Source organism: Apteryx mantelli, chromosome 29, assembly GCF_036417845.1.
Source record: "Apteryx mantelli isolate bAptMan1 chromosome 29, bAptMan1.hap1, whole genome shotgun sequence".
NCBI lineage: Eukaryota > Metazoa > Chordata > Aves > Apterygiformes > Apterygidae > Apteryx > Apteryx mantelli.
Window position 1 is genome coordinate 1,075,750 of NC_090006.1, and position 24,276 is coordinate 1,100,025.

Consider the following 24,276-nt stretch of genomic DNA (forward strand, 5'->3'; position numbering starts at 1 on the left):
TTGGGGGCGGCGCGGATGGGAGCAAGGTGGGGGGCGGGTTTCCACACAACGACTCTTTATTTAAGGAAAGGGTTTTTTTTGAAGGGGGGGGGTTCGGGGGGGGGGGGAAAGGGCGCCGTGGCGGCGGCTCCGCTGGGCCCCCGGCGCCCTCAGTGCGGCAGCTCATGGGGAATCAGCTTGTAGTGGGCGCCGCAGGAGGGGCACCGCTGCGCCTCGCCCTTGTGCAGCCAGAACCAGACGACGCAGCTGTTGTCCTCTTCGCCTGACACGTGGGGGGGGGGGGGGGGAAGGCGGTCAGGGAGGGGGGGGCCCGGTAGGACCCCCCCCCCCGCGGCAAAGGGAGGGAGGGAGGGGTGGGAGGCACTTACAGACGCAGCCCACGATGCGCTTGTTGCTGATGGAGGGCACCAGGTTGGGGTCCTCCTTGGTCCCCGCGTAGCGTTTGGGGCGGAACATGCTGTAGGGGTCCTGCCGGGGGGGGGGGAGGGGGCCGGGGGGGGTCAGTGGGTGGGCAGCATCCCTAGCCCCCCCCCTCCCAGCTGCCTGCCCCCCCTACCCCACCAGGACTCGACCCCCCCCCAAAAATTTCTGAGCCTTCCCCATCCTCAAGCTCCCCCCCCAAATTTCTGAGCTGCCCCAAAACCCCCTGTCCTTGAGGTCCACCCCCTCCAGGACTTGCCCCCCCCAACTATCTCCCCCCCCCAATCCACATGGAAAACCTCATCCCTGAGCTTCTCCCAGGACTCAACCCTCCCCCCTCCCCAAATTTCTGAGCTCCCCCAAGTCTCTCGCCCCCAAGGACACCCCATCCCTGAGCTCCCCTAGAGGCCGACCGCCCCCCCCCCCGCAAATCTCCAGCTCCCCCAGCCCTGAGCTCACCCCACCCCCCAGGATTCAACCCCCAAATTCCTGCGCTCCCCCCCCCGGGCCAGTCAACCCCCCCCAAATCTCCAAGCCCCCCCCATCCCCAAGGACACCCCATCCTTGAGCCCCCCCCCCTCGGGACTTGACCCCCCCCAAATCTCTGAGCTCCCCCCCACGACCTGAGCTTCTCCCGGGGACTCAAACAACCCCCTCCGCCAAATTCCTGAGCTCCCCCAAAACCCCAGTCCCCGAGGACACCCCATCCCTGACCCCCCCCCGGGACTCCCCCCCCCCCCCCAAATCCCCGCGGCCCCCCCCCGGTGCCGCACTCACCAGGCCCTTGTTCATGGCCTGCAGCACCTTCCGCTCCAGCCCCGTCGCCTGCTCCTCGTCGCTGGCCAGGCCGCCTGCGGGCAACGGCGCGGCCCGTCAGACCGACGGCTGCCACCCCCCCCCCTCCGCCCCCATCCCGGCGCTCCGCTCCCCCCCCCAGCCCCCCCGGGACTCACCGGGCACGGCGAGGTGGCGGGCGGGCACGGCGCGGGCGGGCAGGGCGGGCGGCAGCCGCAGGGCCGCGCACACCCGCAGTAACCTTGACGCCATGACGAGCAGCGGCGGCGGGCACTCGGCGCTTCCGGCGGCGGAAGCGGAAGCGAGCGGCGCTTCCGGCGCGGGCGGGCGCCGCGCGGCCCGGCCCGGCCCCATCCGCGCGGGCCCCGCCCCTGAGACGCCCCCTGCAAAACGGAGCCCCGCCCCTAGTAACCCAAACCCCGCCCCTGGCAACGGCAACCACGCCCCCACCTCCGGGTGGGCGGGGCGGTGGGGCAGTGGACTCCGCCCCCACCTCCGGGGCCACCCTGCAGTCCCCTCCTCCCCCTTCATCCCCCATCCATCCCCCCTTCACCCCCCATCCATCCCCCCTTCATCCTCCATCCACCCCCCCTTCATCCCCCATCCATCCCCCCTTCACCCCCCGTCCATCCCCCCTTCATCCTCCATCCATCCCCCCTTCATCCCCCATCCATCCCCCCTTCATTCCCCCATCCATCCCCCCTTCATTCCCCCATCCATCCCCCATCCATCCTCCATCCATCCTGTCTTCATCCTCCATCCATCCCCCATCCATCCTCTCTTCATCCCCCATCCATCCCCCCTTCATCCCCCATCCATCCCCCCTTCATCCTCCATCCATCCCCCCCTTCATCCTCCATCCACCCCCTTCATCCCCATCCACCCCCCTTCATCCTCCATCTATCCCCCTTTCATCCCCCATCCACCCCATCCATCCTCTCTTCATCCCCCATCCATCCCCCTTCACCCCATCCATCCTCCATCCATCCTCTCTTCATCCTCCATCCACCCTCCATCCAGCCCTGCCTCATCCCCACCCATCTGTCCTTCATCCCTCCATCCATTTCTCCTTCATCCCCACCCATCCCCCTTCATCCTCCATCCATACTCCATCCATTCCCCCTCATCCCCCCTCCACCCCCCTCCATCCTGCCTTCATCCCCACCCATCCCTCCTTCATCCCTCCATCCATCCCCCTTCATCCTCCATCCCCAACCCTCCTTCATCCTTCCCCCTTCATCCCTCCATCCTTGCCCTTCAACTCTCCAGCTTTCCTCCTTCATCCCTCCATCCATCCGCCCTTCATCCCTCCATCCCTCCCGCTTCATCCTCGGCCCATTCCCCCTTCATCCCTCCATCTATCCTTCCCCCATCCCTCCCTCCCTCCCAGCCGGCGCAGCACATTAATGGGGAGAGAGAGGGGGTGACGGGGACATGGGGGTGGCACAGCCCCCCTCCCCGGACGCCTGGGCCCCCCCCCGTGCCTCAGTTTCCCCTCCTCCCCCCCAGGAGCCCGCAGCCGCTTCCCTCCCCTGCTTACTCATCCTTTATTAAACCAACCCCGGCTGCTCGTTAATAATTCACGGCGCTAATTGCCTCCGCGGCCGGATTGCCAACCCGGCCGGCTCGCTCTGCTCCGCGGCCACCTCCGCCGGGAGACGCCGGGGCTTCCCTGCTTTTCGGGGAGGGGGGGGGGTTGTGTGTGTGTGGGGGGGGGGTCACCCTCGCTGAGAATGGCCCCGCTCGTTACACCAAACACCCCCCCCAGGGCCCAGCTGGGAGAAACACGGGGGGGTTTTCCGGCCCCCCACCGGGACGGGGAGGAGGGAAGCGGTTTCCCCCCCCGTTAATATTTCGGGTGGGCGCCTTCGTTAGCCCGTCGGGGGGGTAATTACCGCCGGGGGGGGTCCCGGAGATGGGGTGAGGGTGGGGGGGGAGCTGCACATCCCCGTTTCAGGGTGCTCCGGCACGGTGCAGGGTGCCGGGGCGAAGGAAGCGGGGGGGCCCTTGGGTGCCCCCGTGGGTGCCGGGACCTTTTTTTGGGAGAGAAGGGAAAAAAAAGGGGGGGGGAGGAAATGGGGGGGGAAGCCAGTTGGAAGCGGGGAACCGGCGCCCCGCTGCCTCCGGCAGCGCCGTGGGCCGGTGCCAAGGAAGGAGGGATGGAGGGAAGGAGGGAGGCGGAGGTGTGCAGCGGGGCGGCCCCGCGGGCGCTGGCCGGCCGCCTGGCCGGGGGCTGCAGGCGCCGGAGCCACCGGCTTCATCCAGAGCTCATCCAGCCGAAGTGCCTGACCCCCCCCCTCCACCCTCACCCCCACCCCGGGGTGCCGGGACCCCGGGTGACAGCGGCCCCCCCCCCACCCCGGGGCGCATGGTGAGGCCACCCAGGCCCAGCCATGGGCATCCAGGGCATGGAGCTGTGCGCCGTGGCCGTGGTCATCCTCCTCTTCATCGCCGTCCTCAAGCAGTTCGGCATCCTGGAGCCCATCTCCGTGGAAGGTAATTCCCCCCCTCCGCACCCCCCCCTTCGCTTTTTCCATACTTTTTTCCTCCCCCCCTACAGACCAATCCCAACTTGGACGCCGGAGGGTTTCGTGGTGAAACTCGGAGGTTTGGGGGGAGTTCGTGGTTGCCCCCGTCCCCCCCACCGGCTCCGGCGCCCCGCTGCCCTTTGTGGACTATTTTTAAAGTGCCCCCCCCCTTGCCGTGTCATGTCCCGGCCGCGCGGCGACCTTCGCGCGGTGGCTGGCTTGCGTTCCGGCTCCGGGTCGCCCCCCAAAATCCTCCCCAGATGGGATGCTGGGGACCTCCAAGCCCATGTTGGCCTCCAAAATCCCCCAAGACTGGATGCCAGGGACCTCTGAGCCCACATTGATCCCCAAAACCCCCTGAGACTGGATGCCAGGGACCTCCAAGCCCGCGTTGACCCCCCAAATCCCCCAAGACGGGATGCTGGAGCCCTCTGAGCCCACGTTGACCCCTAAAACCCCCTGAGACTGGATGCCGGGAACCTCCAAGCCCATATTGACCCCCAACCCCCCCAAGACTGGATGCTGGAGCCCTCCAAGCCCATGTTGACCTCCAAAACTGGATGCCAGGGACCTCCAAGTCCACACTGACCCCCAAAATCCCCCAAGACTGGATGCTGGGGACCTCCAAGCTCATATTGACCCCCAACCTCCCCCGAGACTGGATGCTGGAGCCCTCCGAGCCCATGTTGACCTCCAAAACTGGATGGCAGGGACCTCCAAGCCCACGTTGACCCCCAAAACCCCCCGAGACTGGATGCCAGGGACCTCCAAGCCCATGTTGACCCTCAAAACCCCTTGAGATGGGACGCTGGAGCCCTCCAAGCCCACGTTGACCCCACTCAGCTCCACTGTGCCCATTTCCCCACCTGCAAACCCGGCTTGGCGGGTGGGAGCGGCATTAACCCCCCCCCCCCCCGGTGTTATAAAGGGATAAAACCACCCGGCCGGGCCAGGCCGAGAGCCGTCATCCCTGTGCAGGGCCAAGCGAGCAGCGTCAGCACACATTTCTCACGCCCGAAGTGCCAGATATCCCCGCTGCCGGCTCACCGGAGCGTTTCCCGCACTGGAAATATTGACGCGTTATCACTTATTAATTACCTTCCGCGAGCCCTGGGCGCACACGGGATGGGAAAACGGTTTCGGAGAAGGAGCCGTGGCTCACGCGGAGTTTGGAGGCTGCCGCAGTCGGGCTTTCGGCTCGGGCGCTGCCGAAACGCTGGAGGGGATGGAGCCGGGAAGCCAAAACCTGGCGCTTCACCTCCGGGCTGCTCCGCACCCGTGGGAATTCCCTACCGGAGGGGCCGGCCAGCTCCTCGGGAAAGCCGCCCAGCGCGGAGCTGCCGCTACGGGCATCAGTTTTCTCGCTTGGGAGAAAGCCGTTAGCGAATCGCTGCTCCGTCAGCTGGCGCAATTAAACCCGGAGCTCGTTGGCGGCCGAGCCCGGAGCTCCAGGTCGAATTTCCTTTCGAAAGAGCCGAAAACTCTTGCGGCTCCCCCGGCTGCCACAGTGTCTTCGCGTCCCCCCGCAAAGCAGCAATCCCACCCCGTGGGGCTCCGTCTGCCCCGTAATTAAGCTCCCGGCTCGTTACGGATGCGACACGGGGCCGGTGCGGTCCTCTGCCAACCGCTGAGGTTTCCCTGAAACATGAAAAAGCCCTGGATCGAGCTGGCCGGCAGCGAAAAAAATCCGCCTCGGGATGGGAGTTCGGCACGTCGTGCCCAGCCGCTCGGCGCTCCGTGTCTCCGCAGACGGTGGCGACGGCGATTTCGAGCTTTCGGCCGTCCGGCACCAGCCTGAGGGGTTGGAGCAGCTGCAGGCGCAGACCAAGTTCACCAAGAAGGAGCTGCAATCCCTCTACCGAGGCTTCAAGACGGTGAGTGTGTCCGGAGCCTCTGTTCCCACCTCGGGAGCAGGTGGCGGCTGCGGCGGGTGATTTCGGGACCCGGCCGGGGGTTAATCTGGCGCTCGCTCCCCTCCCCAGGAGTGTCCCAGCGGCCTTGTAGACGAGGAGACCTTCAAGCTTATTTATTCGCAGTTCTTCCCCCAGGGAGGTGAGTTGGGGGCCCCTGAGGCCGGCGCGGGGCTGGGGAAAGCCGGGGGGAGACACTCCAATCCTTTATCCCTTTGCCATCCGCACAAAATGTCCCAAAATCCCAAGCCGGGCGGGTGCCGGAGAGCCGCGGCCTCGGCGTTTCAGCGGCTCGCGCCTCTCTCCCCGCGCAGACGCCACCACGTACGCTCACTTCTTGTTCAACGCCTTCGACGTGGACGGCAACGGAGCCATCTGCTTTCAGGTGAGCGCCGGGGCGGCTGTTGGAAACCCCCCCAAAAAAAGGAAAAAAAAATCAATTTGCGACTTTGCGATTGAATTTCTGCCGCTCAGCAGAACCCGCAGTCGCGCGCCGGAGCGGCAAAGGCTTCGCGTGAGGTTATTTACGTCCGCGGAGTTCGGCGAGTCGATAGCGCCACGCCGCGCGTGCCCCCGCGCTCCTCCGGCCTGCGCGAACCGCCGGCGAAGCGGTTAACGCTCGTCCCCCCCCTCGTCCCCTTCCTTCGAATCTTGCTGCCCTGAAAATTAGGATTCATCCGGCAACGGCGAAAGCCGGGTGGCTCCGAGAAGGCGTCGGAGGGGCCGTCACGGGTTGTAAGGGGTTACAGCCACTGCGGCAGGGGCCGGATCGTGGGGGCCGGCATCGATTTTTATGGAAGCGCTTAAAAATAGACAGGAGCAAGAATAGAAACGCGATCGATAGGGAAAAAATCCCCCGAGCGACTCGCGATCGATGGCAGTTCCGCGTCGCCTTCGGCGAGGTCAAGACCTGCACCGCCGAGGAGGGCAGGGACGACGGGGGGGGGGGGCCGGCTCGCCGGTGCCTCCATTGGGACAAGCGGGGCTAAACGGTCGGACCCCGGTGGGATGAACGTCCCGGCTGGGATCTGGCGGGCGGCTCCCCCCGGGGATTCCTCTCGTAGGATTTTGTTGTCGGCCTCTCCGTCTTGCTGCGCGGGACAGTGCACGAGAAGCTGAACTGGGCTTTCAACCTCTACGACATTAATAAAGATGGCTACATCACGAAGGAGGTACCCACGCGGGGCGGCCAGGGCCGAGGCGGAGCCGGGAACATCCCGGAGCGGGGTCCGGAGGTGGCTGGAGACCTGACGTCGGTCCCGGAGGTGCCTCTCGCCGGTGTCCAGTTCGGAGGCACCAGTGGCACGTCGCAGTGGCCACCAGCCGCTCGCCCACGGTTGAGGCGGGAGGGGAAGCGCCGGGGGGGGTTTCAAGGGGGGTGGAGAAGTGGGGGGGGGGGGGGTCACACGGTGCCTGATCCCGTCTCCGTCCCCCACCAGGAAATGCTGGAGATAATGAAGTCCATCTACGACATGATGGGACGCTGCACCTACCCCATCCTGAAGGACAACGCGCCCGCGGAGCACGTGGAGATGTTCTTCCAGGTGGGCTGCTGCTGGACAGGCAGATCGCCGAGGATGATGAGGGAAGAGGGGGGGGCCCTGGCACGGCCTCTGTGGAAGCGGATGAGCCTGGATACCCGGCTTGGGGAGGGGGTTGTCACTACAGTGAGGGGGACGGAGATGTCCCCGCTGAGCGCTTGCTCGCCTTGCAGAAAATGGACAGGAACCGGGATGGCGTGGTGACCTTCGAGGAGTTTGTGGAGACGTGCCAGAAGGTGAGTGGCCTGGGGGGGGAGGCCTTCATCACCATCCTCCTCCTCCTCCTCTTGGCCAGGCCCCTCCGAGTCCTGTCTCGCTGGTGGGGCAGCAGCCAGGAGCATCCGTCCCCGTCTCCCGCTGCGGGACGCCGTGCTTGGAACGACGGGACGAGGGAGGCGGCGCTTCCATCCCTCTCTCCTCTCTCCTAGGACGAGAACATCATGAGCTCCATGCAGATCTTCGAGAACACCATCTAGCCGCCCGTCCATGCCGCCGGCTCGCTTGTTTGGCGGCCTAAACGAACCTGTTTTTTTTTGTTTGTTTGGGTTTTTTTTTTAACTAAAAACCAAGAGGTTTAACGAGACGGATAAAACCAAGGATCGTCCTGGCCCGGGAAGGATGGAAGCAGGGCATTCCAGCAGTGCAAGGACCGCGGGCTGCCCGCGGCCGGGAGGGATGGAGGCGAGGAGGGGGGGAGCGCGGCGGGGACACCCCCCCCCCACGAGAAGCCCTTTGAGGATGTGGTTTTTTTTCTCTTTTTTTTCTTTTTTTTTTCAATAAAACACAATCACGACGGTTCGGGGAGCAGCCGTGACGCTCCAATCTCCTCCAGCCTGGCATCGCACCCGGCCCGGGGTGGTCGAACCGGGGGTGTTGCCGCCATCTCCCTCCGGGCTGGGTGAAGGCAGCTTCGTTAAGCGAAACGAAGGTGCCGTGAGGGTGATTTCTGCTCTTCTCCCCCCCAAAAAAAAGGGGGGGGGGAATCGAGGCAGCCCCAAATCAGGGCCGGGACCTGCCGGTTGCGGCGGCTGCGTGGCCCCGGGACACGCCCCCCCCCCCGGCTGAACCGGCCCCCGATGTCACCGGGGGTTTTAATAAACGTGTCTCCCGGTCTAACCGCCCCTCCTCGCCGGAGGTGACCCGGGGGGATCACCCGGGCACCGCGAGGCAACGGGGCCTTTGCTCCCGGCCGGGCCCCGCCTGAGGAAAGCGGATCCCTGAGGCCCTCCAGTCCCTTGCCCGCCCCTCGCTCCCGGTGGCGGTATCATGGCGGCGGCGGCAGCCCCGGTGGCGGTATCATGGCGGCCGCCGCCCGTATCCTAGCAACGCCCGCCCCGCCCGACGGCATGGGGGCGTGGCCTAACGCGCAGCCCTCCCCGCCCCCGCCGCGGTCCCATTGGCCCGCTCGCGGAGGGGGCGGGGACTCGGCGCCCGGGCTGTCACGCGGACGGCGCGGGGTCGCCGTGCGCCCGGAACAGGAGTGACGCGGCAGGTGACGCAGCGCGGGCAGCCGGGGATCCCCGGCCCCCCCCCGGGGGATCCCCCCGTGCGGCCCCGGGATCCCCCCGTGAGGGAGGGGCTGGGGGGGGCTGCTGCCCCCGGGGCGGGGCTGTGCGGGATCGGGGAGGGGGGGGTTCCCCGGGATCGGGGGTCCTGTGGGGTCTGGGACGATCCCTGGAATCGGGGGAATCCCCCGGGATCGGGGCTGTGCGGGATCACGGCGCCCCCTCGGATCGGTGCGGGGAGAATGGCCCTGGATCTGGGCTGTGTGGGATCGGGGAAGCAGGGGGGATCCCGCGGGAGCGGGGCCTGTGTGCGAGCAGGGGGGGAGATGCCGGGATCAGGGGGAATCCCCTGGAATCCAAGCTGTGCAGGTTTGGGGTGTCCCCCGGGACGAGGGGAAGATCCTCCAGGGTCAGGGCTCTATGGGATGAGAGGATCCCCTGGAATTGGGAGAACCCCAGAATCAGGGGGGATTGACCGGGATCTAGGTTGTGCAGGATTGGGTTGTTCCCTGGGATCGGGGGAGGGAAGGGGGATCCCCAGAGTGAGGGCCCTGTGGGATGAGGGAATCCCCTGGGATGGGGGAGAATCCCCAGGCTCTGATCTGTGTGGGATCAGAGGGGGGTCCCCCAGGACTGGGGGACTCTCCTGGGATCAGGGCTCTGTGGGATGAGGGGATCCCCTGGGATTGGGGAGAACCCCCAGAATCAGGGGGGATCACCTGGGATCTAGGTTGTGTGGGACTGGGTTGTTCCCTGGCATCAGGGGGGAAGGGGGATCCCCCAGGGTGAGGGCCCTGTGGGATGAGGGAATCCCCTGGGATGGGGGAGAACCCCCAGGCTCCGGTCTATGTGGGATTGGGGGAGGGAGGTCCCAGGATCAGGGGTGTCTCCCGGGATCAGGGGACAGCGCCTGGAATCTGAGCTGCACAGCCCAGAGCCCAGTGGATCCTGTGCAGGATTTGGGAGGGGGGGGAGAATCCCTTGGGATTCAGTGGTCCAACCCCCATTCCCAGAGGCTCCATCCCCCCTGGCACCAGGGACCTGCTCGGCACCAGGATCCGCTCGGTCCCGGGATCCGCTTGCCCTTTCCTCCCCCCCCAGGCCACCCCCCAACCCCAAAGCCCCCCCCGGATGCAGGCGCTGGCCTGCGGCGCCCGTCCGGCCATCCGGCACCCGCCGCGAGGCTGCCGCGCCATGCGGCTGGTGCAGTTCCGGCGGGTGCCGGACGCCGAGCCCCGCCTGGGCCTGGAGGAAGAGGAGGGAAGCGACGTGGTGGACCTGAGCGCCTGCGAGCCGGGGCTGCCCCGCACCATGCGCGCCTTCCTGGAGATGGGTGACACCGGGCTGGCCGCGGCCCGCAGGTGGGTGCCACCATCCTGTCCCCCCCCACCCCGATCCCGCGCCGGGGATGATCCGGCATGGGGCTGAGCCCTCCGTGCCGCGCAGGGCGCAGGAATCGGGCAGGCACCGGGTGCCGCGCGCCGAGGTGACGCTCCTGGCTCCTGTCACGGGCCCGGATAAGGTGATCTGCGTAGGGCTCAACTACAAGGATCACTGCCGGGAGCAGGGCGTCAAGATCCCGCAGGAACCCGTCATCTTCAGCAAGTTCCCCAGCGCCATCGCCGGCCCCTTCGACGACATCGCGCACCCGGCCGAGAGCGGCGTGCGTAGCGGCGCCGGCGAGGCCGAAGGCCCCGGCCGCCCTCCGCTCCCCCTCCGACCTTTTCCTTCTCCCCTCAGGAGGTCGACTGGGAGGTGGAGCTGGCCTTCGTCATCGGGAAGAAGGGCAAGCGCATCGCGGAGGCGGCGGCGCTGGATCACGTCGCCGGCTTCACCGTCGCCAACGACGTCAGCGCCCGCGACTGGCAGATGAAGAGGAACGGGCGGCAGTGGCTGCTGGGGAAAACCTTCGACACCTTCTGTCCCCTGGGCCCGGCCCTGGTCACCAAGGACGCGGTGGCAGGTGAGACCAAGGATCCAGCGCCGGAGCCAAGGCGGGATTTTTACGGGGGGGGGGGGGGGGGGGGGGGGGTTGCAGCCGAACGGTTGCGTCCGCGAGTCCCGGCGGGGCTTGACGTCGCTCCCGCGTCCCGCAGACTTCGACAACCTCGGCCTCCGCTGCAGCGTCAACGGGGAGGTGGTGCAGAGCGGCAACACGAGCCAGCTCGTCTTCAAAGTGCCGCAGCTCGTCGCCTGGGTGTCGAGGTACAGGCGGCGGCGCGGGGTCCCGCGCGGCGCCGGCGGGGTTCGGCCCCTGCGGCTGACGCCAGCCCCGTTCGCCTGACGCTGGCCCCGTTCGCCCCCGTTCCCTTCCGCAGGTTCGTCACGCTGCTCCCCGGCGATGTCTTCCTCACGGGAACGCCGCCCGGCGTGGGGGTTTTCCGGAAACCACCCATGTTTCTCAAGGTGAGACACAGGGTTGGAGACGGAGGTGGTCGGAAAGCGGAGGTGGCCGGAAAGCTGAGCCAGCCGGAGAACCGAGCCGGCTGCGGGGCTCGGCGGGGAGGGAGAGCGGAGATTTTCCTCCCTCGCGGGTTAGATACTGCAAACCGCTCAGCACGGATTTGCCCCAAACCCCAACCGCTTTCCCAGTCCGGGTTCCCGGCGAGTCCCCGTGGGAGAGGACACCAAAACCACCCCCTGTGGCCGCTCTCTCTTGCACCCAATCCCCCCCCACCCAGCACCCTCGCGGCAGGGTGCTTGGGGCTCCCACGCCGACGGCGGGTCGCGGCGCGGAGGTTGCTCGGATGGGAAAGAACCGGGCGAAGCGAAACCCGGCGCCGCGAGCAGGTTCCCTGCTTCCTTGCAGAGAGGAGATGTGGTGCAGTGCGACATCGAGGAGCTGGGAACCATCCGGAACAAGGTGGTGTGAAGGCGCCGAGCCCGGCACCCGCTTCCCCGGCACCCGCTTCCCCGATGCCCTTAATAAAACCACGAGCCGAGTCGCCCGCTAACCTGCTCCCGGAGTCGCATTTATTGGCGCCTGCTCACGGCTCCGCGAACTGCCGGATGAAAGCTTCCAGCTTCTGCCGGTTTTCCCCGGAGCGGAAAGGCTCACCGAGGTGCAGGAGGGGCCCCGCGGGGCTCGTCACCTCCTTCAGCACCTGGCGAGGAAGAGGAGGGTCACGGCGAGGCAGCGTGAGGCGGCAGCGGGGCTGGCAGAGCCCGGCGGCGCTTACCCCCAGCTCCTTGAAGGTCCGCAGAGAGCTCAGGGCCAGGCTCCTGTTGGCACACGCTGGAGGGAGAGGGAAAAGCCGGAGGGAAAAGCCGAAAGGAGCAGCCGGAGGGAGCAGCCGGCTCCTTGGCCGGCCGCGGCACCGCCGGCCTCCTGCCGCCCCGACTCACCGAAACCACCGTCCTCGGCCAAGAACCGCTGCAGCGCGTCCACATAGGCTGGCTCTGGGGAGGGAAAAGCCGGGCTTAGCACCGGCGGCTCCAACCCGGATGCCCACAAGCCTCCGGAGAGGGCACGGCCCCCCCACGGGCCTCAGTTTCCCCAAAAAGAACCAAGGCGAGCGGGGCTCATCTGGTTCCAGAAACGGTTGCCCAAAGTCGGCAAGCGGTTGCCGGGGGGAGAGGAGCCGCCGGTCTCGCTCCGACTGGGGACGGAAAGCGGCTCTGCTCGTGCCGGGAAGCTCCTACCGGATTGGGGCCAGCTGGGCTCGGCCAGGAAAGCGGCCGCTCTCGCGTAGGTCTGCAGCACGGGACTCAGGAGCCGGCAGAGGAAGAGGAGGAAATCGGGCGAGCCGTGAGGCTGGCTGAGCTGAGAAGGGGTGGGGAAGCCGGACGTGAAACGAGTTTGTTGAGGCTCAGCCGGCCCTCGGAGACAAGGATGGCGCCAAGGGCCGCGGTCTCGGGCGCGTTTGCCCCTGCGGCAGGGGGGAGGCAGCCGGGTCGAGGCGGGGGGGGGGGGAACGGAGGGCAGCAGGGCAGAGCTCGGGTACCTTGAAGCAGCGCTTGCCGGCGGCGTCCTCGTCATCGCTGTTGCTGTCCGCGAAATCCATCTCCGTCCAGGGCGGCTTCCTGAGGAAGGGCCGCCGGGCCACGTCGCAGAGCCGGCGCTCGCGCTCCGACTGCGGGGCGATGCCGCCGCCGGGGACACACACACACACACGCGTGAGCTGGCACCAGCCACCCTGGGGGGGATCCCGTCCCCTCCGTCCCCACCCAACGCGGCTCACTCCAACCCAAGGCGAGCAGGACGCTTGTCCCCCGTCCCCTTCCCGGCCGAGAGCGGAGGGTGAGGGCTGCCCCTTCCATGGGAATAGGGTGCTGGGGGCACCCACCTCTTCGGCCTCCAGCAGCCCGCACCGGATGAGCTTGTCCAAGACGTCCTGGCTGTAGCACTCGAGGGGCTGGCAGGGCTGGGAGAGAGGGAAGGGGGTCAGCGAGGAGCCGGATTCGCCCCCCCACCCCACCCCGGAGCCGCCTGCACGCGACGGCAGCGGCGGCACCCTGCCCCTACCTGGAGCCCCAGCAAGTTGGGAGGCAGGAGCCAGAGCAGAGCCAGGATCTTGCGGTGCAGCTCGTCCTGGCTCAGCACCACGCCGCAGGGCCCGGCGGGCACCCGCAGGAAGGGCAACATCTCCGCCAGCAAGGCGCGGATGGCGCAAGCTGCCGGCAAAGGCGCGTGAGCGGCGGCGCGGGGACGCCCGAGTCGCTGGCGCGGATGGCGTCCACGTCCCGCCGCTCACCTCCCACCGCCTCGCCGGCGAAAACGGGCAGGAGGGCCGCGCCGCGGAGGCTCAGCTCCCGCCGGGCCGCCGCCGAGGCCTCGGGGAGCACCAGGACGTCGCCGGGGGGCGAGAGGCGATACAGGGCGACGCGGGCGCCGAGCAGGGAGAGGCTGTGCAGCACCACGGCGCGGAGCTGCCCCGAGAAGCCCACGTCGCGGTGGCGCAGCAGGATCTCCTCCAGGAGCCACGAGAAGTCGGCCATGAGGCGGGAGAGGAAGACGCCCTGGAGGAAGAGGAGGCCGAGCCGGTGCCCAGCTTGGGAATTTAAGCAAGGGGGGGGACTCGAAATCTTGGCAAAGGCGTCTCCCAGCCGCACGGAAGGAAGAGGAACGCGAAACCACCGTTCGTTCGGCCTCAGGGAGCGCCGGCGGCCCCCTCATCGTACCTCGCGGTGCTTGTGCAGCAGCAGCGTGGACGTGATCCCCACGGCCATGACAGCGGAGCAGGCAACGCCATCTGCAAAGGAGCGAGAAGCGTTAGCCGTCGGGGGGAGCGTTTCGCTTTCCCCGCGCAGCCCTTCTTCCCGGCGCCGGATCGTAGCCGCTTGCTCCCATCGTCCTCTCGCGCTCGCTCCCGGCGGCGGCGCAACATCGCGTCCTCGCTGCCGCCGTTGCCCAGCCCGAGCAGAGCCCGGTCGCCTCGGTTTTGCGGCGGAGGCGCCACGTCTGCCGCCGTTTTCCTCCCCACCCCGAGCGCTCCGTTGTCTGCGCTCTTGATTTCCAGCTCGGCAACGCGTGCGCTGCCAAGCAGCAATCGCTTGTGCAGCGTGGCGCACCAAAATAACCGGCAGCGGCGACGTTCCCCCCGTGCCGGCGCCGGCGCTGAAGCCACGAGGGATATAAAATCCGGAGGTGGCAGCTCTCGTGCACCGAGCAGCCTACGCAGACGCCTCGAGGGCGCTCCGGACCCCCCCTTACCGCTCAGGGAGTGCAGGCCCAGCTTGGTCACCACCGTTTCTTCTTCCGCCTTCAAGCCGGCAGCCGTTCCGGTGGCCGTTCCGGCGCCCGGACCCCAAACCTCCGCCTTGTCGCCGTCCACCTGACTGGAGCCGGAGAGAGCGGGGTGCTGGATGCGAGGAATCGGGGCTGGCAGCAGCCTGTCGGCGGAGAGCCGCAGCCGCTTGCCGGGGCTCGGCTCCCGCTCACCCCGTGCCGAGGATGGCGGGCAGCAGCAGCTCCTCCAGCGACTTCCCCGCACGGCTCTGTCTCACGAGGTTTTTTGCCGCAAACTCCTGGCAGCGAGGAAGAAGGGACCCGTCGGCTCCGCGGCGCCGCTTCCCAGCTAACATCCGTGCCGCCCAGTTTCCCCCGTATCCCCCCATCCAACCTTCCCCCGGACGTGGGCTTGCTGGATCCCCTGGAGAACTCCAGATTCCCCCCAGCCAGCCATCCCGAGCCACTAGATCTGTCCTGTGAGGATTTGGACGGTCGAGAACATGGCGGCGATGCACCCTGCAAGACCCAACACGGGGGCTGTCAAATCCCAGGAAGCAGAGCCCCCGGAGCGGCAATCCCGCTGTGGTACCTGTAAGGAGAAGGGCTGGGCGAAGTCCACCCGGACGCAGCCGAACTCCCGGCGCAAGGCTCGGCATGCCGCCCAGAGGCAGGCGCGGAGGCCGAGGGGCCGAGCGCCGTGCTGGGAGAAAGAAGGGAGCGAGGCGTCAACGGGGCGACGGCGGCGAGCACCCGGCCGGCACGCTCCGACGGCGGGCGTCGCGCCGGCGCGCTGCCGAAACCCGCTCTGCCGAGCTCCGGCCCGAAAGGGAGCCGTGGCGGCGGCGGCGGAGCCTCTCACCGCTCGCTCCTCGCGGCAGCCATCGGGGACCACGTCGTAGGCGATGCCCACGGGGACCAGGAGGACGTCGGAGACGGCGCCATCCCGCAAAGCTCGGTACACCGGGGCCAGCCACTCGCAGGCAGGAGCGGAGAGATGCAGGGTGCCGGAGAAAGGCTCTTCCAGGAAGATCAGCAGAGGTTGCCGGCTCTTCAACACCTCCTCGACGTACTGCCGGAGCGGACGGGGTGAGATCGGGGCAGTCCCGGAGACGCACGGATGCCCAGGAGCTGTCACCACCCATCGCTGGGGACTTGCCTTCAACCCCGCGACCTCGCTCAAGGGAAAGGCTTGGCCGGTCCCCGGTCCTCTGCGCCCCCGAAAACTACCCCGGACACCTTCTCCAAGTGCTTCCGGAGCACGGAGTGGGGGGATGTTTCCTCCCTCCCAGCACCAAGGAAAAGCCGAGGGTCGGTCCCACCTACCGCGGCAAGTACGGCCCCCGAGAGCTCTTCGTCCTGGCCGCTCGGTGTCCGCTCCGTCCTCACGGGCAGGAAAACACCTCCGAGGCTACGGAGCAAGGCCCTGCCGGGGTGGGGAGGGAATGAAAATGCCAGGGGCGCCCACCTCGTGCGGGGCTGCGTCCCCCCGCACCGACGCACGCCGTCAGGATTCCCACGCATCCTCCGAGGGAAGCGAGAGCCAGGGCCAGCTACAGCCGTCCCTCCCTATTCCCCCATCCCGGCTCGAGCTAACTTTGGGGGGTTTTCCGAGCACGATTCCCTCCTCTGTTGGCAGGGAACGGGCCGTGCACCCCACGGATCGGAGGGAGCGGGAGTCTCCTATGCCTTACCGGAGGCGAGGGCTGCAGGTTTGGCCACCCACTGTCACCCTGGGCACCCCCAGGCCCTGGGAGAAGAGGAGGAAGGAGAGCAGCAACCCGTCCAGCCGCGACTTGTGCGTCGAGAGGAAAACCAGCGGCACGCCGGGCTGCGAGAAGGGAAAACACGATTGGGGGGGGGGGGTCTCCGGCGCGCCGCAGGGCCGAGAACGGGGAAGCCGGGCTCCTTACCGTCCCGGCGGCCCTCAGCACCATCTCCAGCTGCCCTCGGTGGAGCTGCACGTTGAGGAAGAGGCGGTTCAGGAGCCTGAGCAAAGCCCAGGCGCAGAACCTGTGGAGCGGGGGCAGGAAAAGAAGCAAGTGAGCAACCCCCCGGCTGGGCGAAGCATCCCCAAAACCTTCGGCAGGCCACAAAGCAACACCCGGAGCCCATCGGGAGACACGTCGCCTTCAACCGCCTCCTTCCCCGGGATACGTGTTTGCTCCGCAGAAGGGCTGGGGGAGCCCGGCAGCGGGGCGTCCTCAGCCTGCCCTGCCTCAGTTTCCCCACGGCAGGGCTGCGCCGGGCAGCACGCTCTGCGGTTATCTACCCCAAGTCACGCTTTCTCCGCTCCCGTAAAGCAAATAAACAGCTTTATTATAAATTAAGTTAAAACATTAAAGGCTGGATGCGACAAGACACCCCCCCCTCCTCCACCACCTCCCCAACAACAAAAGCTCAAATCAATTCCCCCCCCTCCATCTCCCCCATCCTCCCACAGGCTGTTTACGGGAAGGATTCGAATGCTTTTATCCCCTGGGTAATTTCTTCCCTTTAAATACTTCAGACTGCTCAGAGGGTTCTTTTATTACAGCTCAATCAGACAAGCAATTAGGCTACGATGCAACCTTTAATTGCCAATTTCTCAACGACAGGAGGAAAAAAAAAAAAGTGAGAGAGAGAAGGAAAAGAAAAGTTCCCCCTTGCTTTGCTTTGCTTTCCACCCCCTCAGCGGGTTTTTTTCCCCCCCCACCTCTCCTCTCCTCCACTTTGGTGTTATATTCCAACTCCCTGGAAGGATTTGGTGAAAATATCACCAAGGGGCTGCGCAAGACCCCGAGGAGCCCTGCTGCGTCGGGTGGCGTCATGCCGAGGATCCCACAAGCTCTGCTCCGTCCCCGGCTCTCGAATCCAAGCCCCCATCCCGCTGTCACAGCGCCAGGCTCTCGGCACGTGCAGGCCTTCCCCAAGGATCGCTCGCAAGCGCGAGCCACCCCGAAACCCCCTTTGCGTGAGGCTTAACGAAGCATGTTAAAGAGAGCGAGAAGGACCCGGAGAGGAGAAGAGGGCCAGGAACCACGGAGAGAGAGCGAGCGTGGGAATTTGGATCCCTCAACCTAGGTGCCTGCCCAGAGGAATCCCCGAGGGGGATCCGAACCCGCGCGCCGCCGCCGGAGAGGCAGAGCGTACCTCAGCAGGAAAAGGGAGAGCGGCGCCTGGATTTCGGCCAGGATCTCGAGGGCTTTGGCCCTCCACCGCAGCAGGGACTCGCCATCCGCTCTAGAGCCGCGGGCCCGGCCGGCGGCGGCATCCCGTACCCTGCGAAGACGACGTGGGAAACGCGGGCGGAGGCCCAAGCAACAGGTTAACGTGTTCCTCGGCAAAAGCGTGATTTATTACAGCAATTATAACGTACCGGCTGCCAGCATCGTGCTTCATAATTAGCAATGACAGTGATTTAGGTAACAGTTGCCCGAGGCCGTGTCGTGCCAGACGCTGTGCGGCCTGAGCAAGACGCGGCCCGGCTGAGCCGAGCCCAACGCAACCTCGCCGTCACCCCAGGGCAGAGTGAGGAGATGGGAATGCCGGGTCCTGGCATCCTCGGAGGGCCGAGCCCGCGAGAAGCGGTGGCAAACGCAACCCCGCGCTTATGCCCAGACGGCTTTTTTTCGGCTCGTGCCTCCGTAACACCCCATTGAGACTGCTAACGGGTCTCCGAGGTGCTCTCGCTACACCACCGGAGAAGAGCGGGCTGATTTAAGCGCGCGTCTCCGCCGCAGGGTGCGGGAGACGAGCACATCCCAGCGGAGGGTTGAAGGCGACCGCCGAGAGCCCTCTGGCTCTTCCCACCTACCTCTTACTGCGGCAGATCCTCTCCGCCAGGTCCCCGGGAACGTCGGCAGGAACTTTCCAATCCAAGACAGCGAGGAAATAGCAAAGTCTTCGAACGAGCCAGCCCCTGTACCTGGGCACGGAGATGGACAGTGACATCCAGCAGGTCGTTAGAGGACCATCAAAAAGCATCCCGCGCTTTCCCAGGATACTGGGAAAATAATCAGCCTGCCTCAAAGGTGCTGTTTGCAGGTGCATAAGCCTCTTCTCCCCATTTTACAGCTGGGAAAACTGAGGCACCAGCAGTTTCACTCCCCAGAGTCCAGCGCTCCAGGCCACCCTGTTCCTCCTCCCTTCCCTCAGGGCGCCCACCCGAGGCAGGATCGCTCTCCGTGAGGGGCGCAGGCAGCGGCCGAAAGGAAACCTGCAATTCCTATGCCACCGGCAGGGGTTTTCCAGGCGGCGAGAAAAAGCTTTCGAGGTTCGGGGCAACCTCAGCTCTCCCACTCCCAGCAAGCTGCTCCCGCGCTGCCGAGAGACCAACCTCCGCCGAGATACCCCCGACCCCCAAATTAGCTTTCGTCAGCAACGACCCAGCAAGCAAACAGCCTCCGCCGGCACCCGGGATGCCGCCGTGGTCCGAAAGCAGGGACTTTCCCAAATCCGCCCCGAATCCAAGCTAGGCAGCGCTAGCAGATTAGCGAGGGACGTAACCAAGGTTTAAGATTTTGCAGAGCTAAAAAAAAAAAGAGGAGCACGCAGAAACCCAGGGAGCGAAAGGTTTGCTGGTGCCGGGACAGGGAGAAGGGGAACTTCAGCCCTCCGTCTTCCAGCTTATGATCTCACCCGCCCATCACTGGTCTCTTTTTAGCATCCCGCAACTCCCGAGTCGCTCTGAGCGGAGATGAATTATTCAAAGAGTTTGAAAGCTGGAGCTGGGATATTTCAAGCAGAATAGAGCATAATGACCCGATTTGGAAAAATACAGCGCAGAATTGCTAAGCCACCAGGGATCGCGTTGCAACGGATGGGAACCAAAGGAGTCCGGCACCTCCGAAAAATCAGGCTGACTTCAACGCCAGGCATTTTGGCAAGCGAGCGGCTACTAAGCGGCCACCTCAGCTCCTCAGCTGGAGGAAGAGGCTGGTTTAACCCAGCCAAAAATTTGGATTTAGGGCCCGGCGGGAGGAAGGAGCAAACGAGGGACTGGAATAAGAGGCTATTTCGCATCTCCCAAGGGGCCAGCAGCTGGCTGGCCCAGGCCTGCTCCAAGCGTTGCGTGCGTGAGCTTTTCCTCGTGCTGAAGCCGGAGGGGAGAACGAAATTCCCTCTGAGCTCTTCCCAACAGCATCAAGATACTAGTTTTTGCTTAAAAAAAAACCCAAACCCAAATCCTTGACTTTGTAGCTGACCGCTCCTCCCAGGCTGCGAGCGTGACAGCAACTAGAACGGATCAAGTCTTCTCCTCTCCGCCGTTATTAACACTCTGCCCTCGGGGATGCGGCTTTCAGCCTCGCAAATGATAATTAATGTAACAATTTATCGGATTAAGCAGCTCGCAAAGATGACGGAGAGGCGTCCCGACACCCCTGGGCAGCGGAGGTGGTTCTTTGCACGTGGATTTGGACAGAGAAAGAAGAAAACCTGGAAGAAGCAATTTGCCCGGCATCTCCGGCATGGTCCCGTCCTCACCTGGTGTTTTCCTCCGTCACCCGGATGACGTTGCGGAAGCCGAGAGAGGAGAACTGCTCGTGGTAGAAGCAATCCTGCAAGGAGAAAGAGGAAGCAGCTCTTCCGGGAAACGGTCGGAGCGGCGCGTCTGCCTCAGACGACGCAACGAGGACGGTTCGGAGAAGGTGGGCACGATACGGATGCGACCGTCCGGCTGCTCCGCTCCGACCCCAAACCCTCGCGGAGGGTGCAAAGGGCAACGAGGCCCGTTGAGCGGTGGCCTGTCCTCTGCTCCGGCATCCAGGGATCCCAAAGCGCATGGGAAGGCCAGAGCTGGCTGGAATTTAATCCAGTGGCCTGCAGACGGATGAGGCTGGGAGAGCAAACCCTTTGGCCAAGCCGCGTCGCGCTCTTACCCAGCTCCTCGGGGTGCAGGTCTGGCAGCAACGTCCCACGAACGGACGGTATTTGCCCAGGAAAGGGGTGAAAACTTCCAGTTTCTGCCCCAAATCGCAAACCCAGGTTTTCATCTGTGGGGGAAGCGTGGAAAAGAAACGGAGGGAGGATGGCGCGACCCTCCCGCTGGCGCTGGAAACGCGACGTGTTGCCTAACGCTTCCCCAAACCCGCTTGTCTCGTGGCAGGGAAAACAAATCCCTAACAGGTCGGAAAACCTTCGCTCGCCCCATTTTCCCTCTCCCCGTGGGTTTGGCCCCAGAGCCGCCTTCCTCCCCGGCTGAGCCCAGCCCCAAGGAAATCACCTACGTTTGTTTGTCCGCTGCAGTCGGCCGGAGGAGCGCGGGCACCCAAATCCAGTGGGATCGGCACCCCAGGATGCTCGCTCTGCACAGGGCAAGGGGGTTTCCAGCAGGAACGAGTCCACAGAGACGCGTCCGGCACGGCCTGCGGAGCTCAGCTCTAGAGACACAGGAGAGAAGGAGTTAGCAAGAGCTGGGAGCGTGCCGGGAACGCTCGGCTCATTTCGGAGGCGAGGAAGCGGCTCTGGCGGGTAGAGCCCAGGCCTGGGCGGCGGGTTCGGCTCCCGGCCTTGCTCCGGGGGCTCCAGCCGAATCCTTTGCCCCCATCCCGCCTGCGTGAAAAACGGCTTCGGCACCTCCCAGCCAAACGCAACTTGAATTCGGGAAACTTTCCGCTGCCACGACCTGAGGTTTAGAGCAACGGGGGGGGGGGGGGGGCCACTGCGAAGGGAGGCGCCGAGCCTTTCTCCCAAATCCAGGCATTTTCAGGGAAAAGACCTGCTCCTCGGCAGAAAAAAATAAAAATCAGTTGTTCTACAGCTTGTACAGAGCACAAAGGGATAAGGAAAAAAAAACCCAACAAAATCCCAGCAAGCAACGCACCAAAAGCCCTCGGGAAAAGAATTTTTTCCTTATAATACCGCTCCGGTAGCACTACAATTGACTTTTCCCTCCCACATCCTCCTCCCTCCTGGCACGGAGATGCCAATCTGTACCCAAAAACCCCATGGCGCCTGTACGGAGCCGACATCCCGTTGCCCTCCTCCCCCGAGCCGGCCGCAGCTCCCGACGGAGGGCTGGGGGCGGCTCCTGGTCCTCGCTTTGTGCCTCAGTTTCCCCCCGCCCTGTCGCCCGCCAGGGCTGAGCGCTTCCCAAAAATGCGGCAGACAGATGGAGACGGGCGCCCACCACCACGGGATTTCGCCTTTCCGATGCTCCGCCAGGCACCTGGCATGATACAAGGGGGAACGAGAGGCTCAAAACATAGGGAAGAACCATTTTCCCCCCCTCCCCAACTTCTCAGCTCCGCCACTGCCTCCCGACACAACCTTGGTCACCTCACTTCATCCAGGGGAGGAAAACGCATCGATACTTCCGTCGCTTGAGGGATGCACCCTTGGATGCTCTCCTCTGCTACAGGTTCCCCGGGAATAACAGCGGCTCTGGCCGCTACACCCAAAATAATCACACTGTTTGGAGCAACAGAGATGTTATTCCCCGGACCCAGGCAGGGGAATCCGCTCCATTACCGGCCTTCCCTTCGCTAGCTGCTCCAAAACTGCGGGAAAATCCAGCCTCAGCCAGGCCCGCGCACGCGGGAAAACCCTCACTGATCCCGAGGTGCCGCAGAGCATCACAGAGGCACCAGTTTAGGAGCTGGAGCACCATCGCGCTCTGCTCCCGCTTGTGCAGCGAATTCGCCTCCGGGAATTCGCGGGCATCGTCCGAGCCTTCCCAGGGCATCCGCCAAATATCCCCGCGGGCAGTTCGGCAGGGCGGGCTGGGACGGACGAGGACGGACTGCTTATATCTGGCTGCTCTCGCCTGTTCGAGCGAGATTTAACGCTGCCCCGCTTGTTATTTCTGGAAGCGTCTCTCTCTCCAAACACTCGAAAGCCCCAAGGGCTAAAATCCTCGGCATTTTGCAATCCTTAATGACATTTCTCAGGCCTTCTCCTCAGAGGAAGGAACGGGAAATGCCGTTCAAACCTTGCAAACTACCCAGGAAAACAAGCCTGCTGGGGATCTAATTACAAGCAGGTTATTTCACACCACGCAGCATCGCCGCTCCGGCCGCATCCCGGGCTAGCGACAGAGTCTCGGGACCCGGAGCCACAAAAATCCGTGATTTCCAAGCTCTTAAAACCCAGCCGAGCCTTTAAAACCCAGCTTTTCCGGGCTGGAGAAAAGCACAGAGGGGAAAAAAAATAGGGGTTATTAGCCCAAATTTGGAGCGCCCGGCTCTTTCCACCTGCACGTGCCAGTCCCTCCTGCAGCACAGCTTGCAGACGCTTTTAAGACATTTCTAAGCGTCCTTTTTTTGCTCTTTTGGGAATACAATTTTCCAGTTATTTTTATTCCAAAAAAAGAGAGAAGGGAAGAAAGATAATTTTGTGGGTTTTTTGTTTCTTTTTTTTTTTTTATCTCCTTACCAGCTAAAACTCCACGGGAGCGAGCTTGCTCCCGCAGAAAAAAACACACCAAGAAAATCACGTCGAAAATCCAGAAGGAAAAATAAAAAGTCCAGCTCGGATGGAAGCGTATCCTCGGCTCGCGCTGCAGCTTCACGCCCGGCGGCGACAGCCCGGGTGAAAAAGCACCAGGAAACCAAAAAAAAACCCAACAAACCCAAGCGTCGCCCTCAAGGGCGCGCGGCAAAGACGCACCTGGCTTTATCGGGAATTATTCTCGGCGCGGGGCGGAAAGCGCGTTATCTAGCTGGGGTCGGAGGGACGGCGCCGCGCGGGCGTCCTGCCGCCGTCGGCCTCGGGGCTCCCGCTGCGAGCTGCAAAAGCGAAGATGGAAACGAACGGAAAAAAAATACATATATATCTTGTTTTGGAGGCTTTCAGGGAGGCGGTCAGGGATTGGAGGTGGAGGGAAAGGGATCCGGCGCCTCGGGCTTTTGCTGGAGATCAAGGCGGAAAGGCAAAGGCTTTCCATCACTCTGAGGGCTTCAAAAAAAGGCCTTTTTTCCTTTTTTCCCCCTTTTTTCCTCTTCCCCCCCCCCTCCAGCCTTCAAAACTCACAAGCAAAGTGGGGTTGTGTTAAAAACCACCGAAACGAGGGGTTGGGGGGGGGCGAAAAACAAGCCCCCAGTTTAGGAAGAAAGGGAGCCGCTGCGAATCCCGCGGGATTTGTTTCTCTCTCGCAACGGCTTTTTCCCGGCGCCGGCTGCTTTCCGTCGGCGCAGTGAAAACGCTGTTATCCGTTAGTGGCTCCGCGAGCCCCCGCCGGCCCCGGCACCGCGCGGTGTCGTTTTATGCCCCAAAAAGTCCCTGGGGGACCGGGATGGAGCTGGGGGGGAGGGGGCGAAAGCAGGCGCCATACAGGCCCCATAGGTCCTATAGGGCTGGGGGGGGGGCACAAGGCCCACACGGGCCCCACGGGCCCTATAGGGCTGTGTGGGATGAGTCCCATAGGCCCTATAGGGCTGGGGGGGGGCACAAGCTCTACAAGGGCCCCACACGCCCCACAGGGCCGGGGGGGGGGGGACACACGGGCCCCACACTCCCCACAGGGCCGGGGGGGGGGACACGGGCCCCACACACCCCACAGGGCCGGGGGGGGGGGACACGGGCCCCACAGGGCCGGGGGGGGGGGGACACACAAGCCCCACGCGCCCCACAGTGCCGGGGGGGGGGGAACACAAGTCCCACCCGTGCACCCCGTTCCCCCCAGCCCCATGTCCCCCCCCGGCCCCCGTAGCCCCCCCCCAGCGCCGCTCTCACCGACGCCGCCGCCTGCCGGGGCGCGCGCGCGCGCGGGCCCCGCGCTCTCGAGCGCCCCCCGGGGCCGCCCCGCCCCCCGCGCAGGGGCGACGCGGCCCTCAGCGGCGGCGGCGGCGGCGGCGGCGGCAGCGGCAGCGGCAGCGCGGCCCCTCGCGGGCCCGGTCACGGGTCCCCGCCGCCCGCCGGGCTCCTGCCCCAGCCCTGCAGCTCCTGTGCCCGTCGCGGGTCCTGTCACCCCCCCCCCCATGGCCCTTG

The 24,276-nt window shown here is 65.1% G+C and overlaps 5 protein-coding genes across 13 annotated transcripts; 2 read left to right on the forward strand and 3 right to left on the reverse strand.

Moving 5' to 3' along the window:
- Positions 1-91: 91 nt before the first annotated feature.
- LOC136994453 (cytochrome c oxidase subunit 5B, mitochondrial-like) lies at positions 92-1,502 on the reverse strand. The gene is made up of 4 exons (XM_067312284.1): positions 1,374-1,502; positions 1,198-1,271; positions 369-468; positions 92-262 (listed from the first exon to the last, which is right to left on the reverse strand). Exons 1-4 carry the CDS (start codon positions 1,465-1,467, stop codon positions 150-152), a joined length of 381 nt encoding a protein of 126 aa, XP_067168385.1. The 5' UTR covers positions 1,468-1,502; the 3' UTR covers positions 92-149.
- A 2,053-nt stretch (positions 1,503-3,555) lies between these two features.
- On the forward strand, positions 3,556-8,466 carry KCNIP3 (potassium voltage-gated channel interacting protein 3). Of its 8 annotated transcripts, XM_067312414.1 has the most exons (8): positions 3,556-3,711; positions 5,493-5,617; positions 5,726-5,795; positions 5,968-6,038; positions 6,718-6,825; positions 7,093-7,197; positions 7,368-7,430; positions 7,623-8,466. In XM_067312414.1, the coding sequence occupies exons 1-8, from the start codon at positions 3,609-3,611 to the stop codon at positions 7,668-7,670; spliced, it is 693 nt and encodes a 230-aa protein (XP_067168515.1). In that variant the 5' UTR covers positions 3,556-3,608; the 3' UTR covers positions 7,671-8,466. The 8 variants fall into 8 exon arrangements, with proteins under 8 accessions (XP_067168515.1, XP_067168513.1, XP_067168511.1 ...); XM_067312412.1 differs by having other exon boundaries at positions 7,093-7,430; positions 7,623-7,705; XM_067312410.1 differs by having other exon boundaries at positions 7,368-7,688.
- A 152-nt stretch (positions 8,467-8,618) lies between these two features.
- Positions 8,619-11,653, forward strand: LOC136994470 (oxaloacetate tautomerase FAHD2A, mitochondrial-like). The gene is made up of 7 exons (XM_067312419.1): positions 8,619-8,686; positions 9,801-10,060; positions 10,146-10,362; positions 10,440-10,662; positions 10,796-10,904; positions 11,018-11,105; positions 11,509-11,653. The coding sequence occupies exons 2-7, from the start codon at positions 9,831-9,833 to the stop codon at positions 11,569-11,571; spliced, it is 930 nt and encodes a 309-aa protein (XP_067168520.1). The 5' UTR covers positions 8,619-8,686; positions 9,801-9,830; the 3' UTR covers positions 11,572-11,653.
- Positions 11,653-12,102, reverse strand: LOC106493807 (glycerol-3-phosphate acyltransferase 2, mitochondrial; the record flags this gene model as incomplete). Its single annotated transcript, XM_067312252.1, has 3 exons — positions 11,653-11,803; positions 11,879-11,934; positions 12,045-12,102. Coding segments are annotated over 3 exons (231 nt in total), but the record flags the coding sequence as incomplete, so codon positions are not given.
- Positions 12,101-23,080, reverse strand: LOC106490946 (glycerol-3-phosphate acyltransferase 2, mitochondrial-like). 2 transcript variants are annotated; one of them, XM_067312403.1, is made up of 19 exons: positions 22,957-23,080; positions 20,577-20,729; positions 20,229-20,342; positions 19,834-19,907; positions 18,164-18,274; positions 17,500-17,628; positions 16,281-16,380; positions 16,062-16,198; positions 15,694-15,793; positions 15,230-15,439; positions 14,960-15,070; positions 14,581-14,666; positions 14,353-14,477; positions 13,821-13,891; positions 13,394-13,658; positions 13,165-13,313; positions 12,986-13,063; positions 12,644-12,772; positions 12,101-12,462 (listed from the first exon to the last, which is right to left on the reverse strand). In XM_067312403.1, the coding sequence occupies exons 3-19, from the start codon at positions 20,340-20,342 to the stop codon at positions 12,187-12,189; spliced, it is 2,265 nt and encodes a 754-aa protein (XP_067168504.1). In that variant the 5' UTR covers positions 20,577-20,729; positions 22,957-23,080; the 3' UTR covers positions 12,101-12,186. The 2 variants fall into 2 exon arrangements, with proteins under 2 accessions (XP_067168504.1, XP_067168505.1); XM_067312404.1 differs by lacking the exon at positions 22,957-23,080 and adding an exon at positions 22,723-22,939.
- Between the last annotated feature and the right edge of the window lie 1,196 nt (positions 23,081-24,276).

Coding starts and splice junctions, on each gene's coding strand:
- LOC136994453 (XM_067312284.1), bottom strand. CDS start 1,467: ATGGCGTCAAGGTTACTGCGGGTGTGCGCGGCCCTGCGGCTGCCGCCC. Junction 1,272..1,373: donor CCGCCACCTCGCCGTGCCCG/GTGAGTCCCGGG, acceptor CGTTGCCCGCAG/GCGGCCTGGCCAGCGACGAG. Junction 263..368: donor GCGCATCGTGGGCTGCGTCT/GTAAGTGCCTCC, acceptor CCCACGTGTCAG/GCGAAGAGGACAACAGCTGC.
- KCNIP3 (XM_067312407.1), top strand. CDS start 3,609: ATGGGCATCCAGGGCATGGAGCTGTGCGCCGTGGCCGTGGTCATCCTC. Junction 3,712..5,492: donor GGAGCCCATCTCCGTGGAAG/GTAATTCCCCCC, acceptor GTGTCTCCGCAG/ACGGTGGCGACGGCGATTTC. Junction 5,618..5,725: donor TCTACCGAGGCTTCAAGACG/GTGAGTGTGTCC, acceptor TCCCCTCCCCAG/GAGTGTCCCAGCGGCCTTGT.
- LOC136994470 (XM_067312419.1), top strand. CDS start 9,831: ATGCAGGCGCTGGCCTGCGGCGCCCGTCCGGCCATCCGGCACCCGCCG. Junction 10,061..10,145: donor GGGCTGGCCGCGGCCCGCAG/GTGGGTGCCACC, acceptor CGTGCCGCGCAG/GGCGCAGGAATCGGGCAGGC. Junction 11,106..11,508: donor AACCACCCATGTTTCTCAAG/GTGAGACACAGG, acceptor GCTTCCTTGCAG/AGAGGAGATGTGGTGCAGTG.
- LOC106490946 (XM_067312403.1), bottom strand. CDS start 20,342: ATGAAAACCTGGGTTTGCGATTTGGGGCAGAAACTGGAAGTTTTCACC. Junction 15,794..16,061: donor ACCTGCAGCCCTCGCCTCCG/GTAAGGCATAGG, acceptor CCACCCCGGCAG/GGCCTTGCTCCGTAGCCTCG. Junction 12,463..12,643: donor CCGGCAAGCGCTGCTTCAAG/GTACCCGAGCTC, acceptor ACCCCTTCTCAG/CTCAGCCAGCCTCACGGCTC.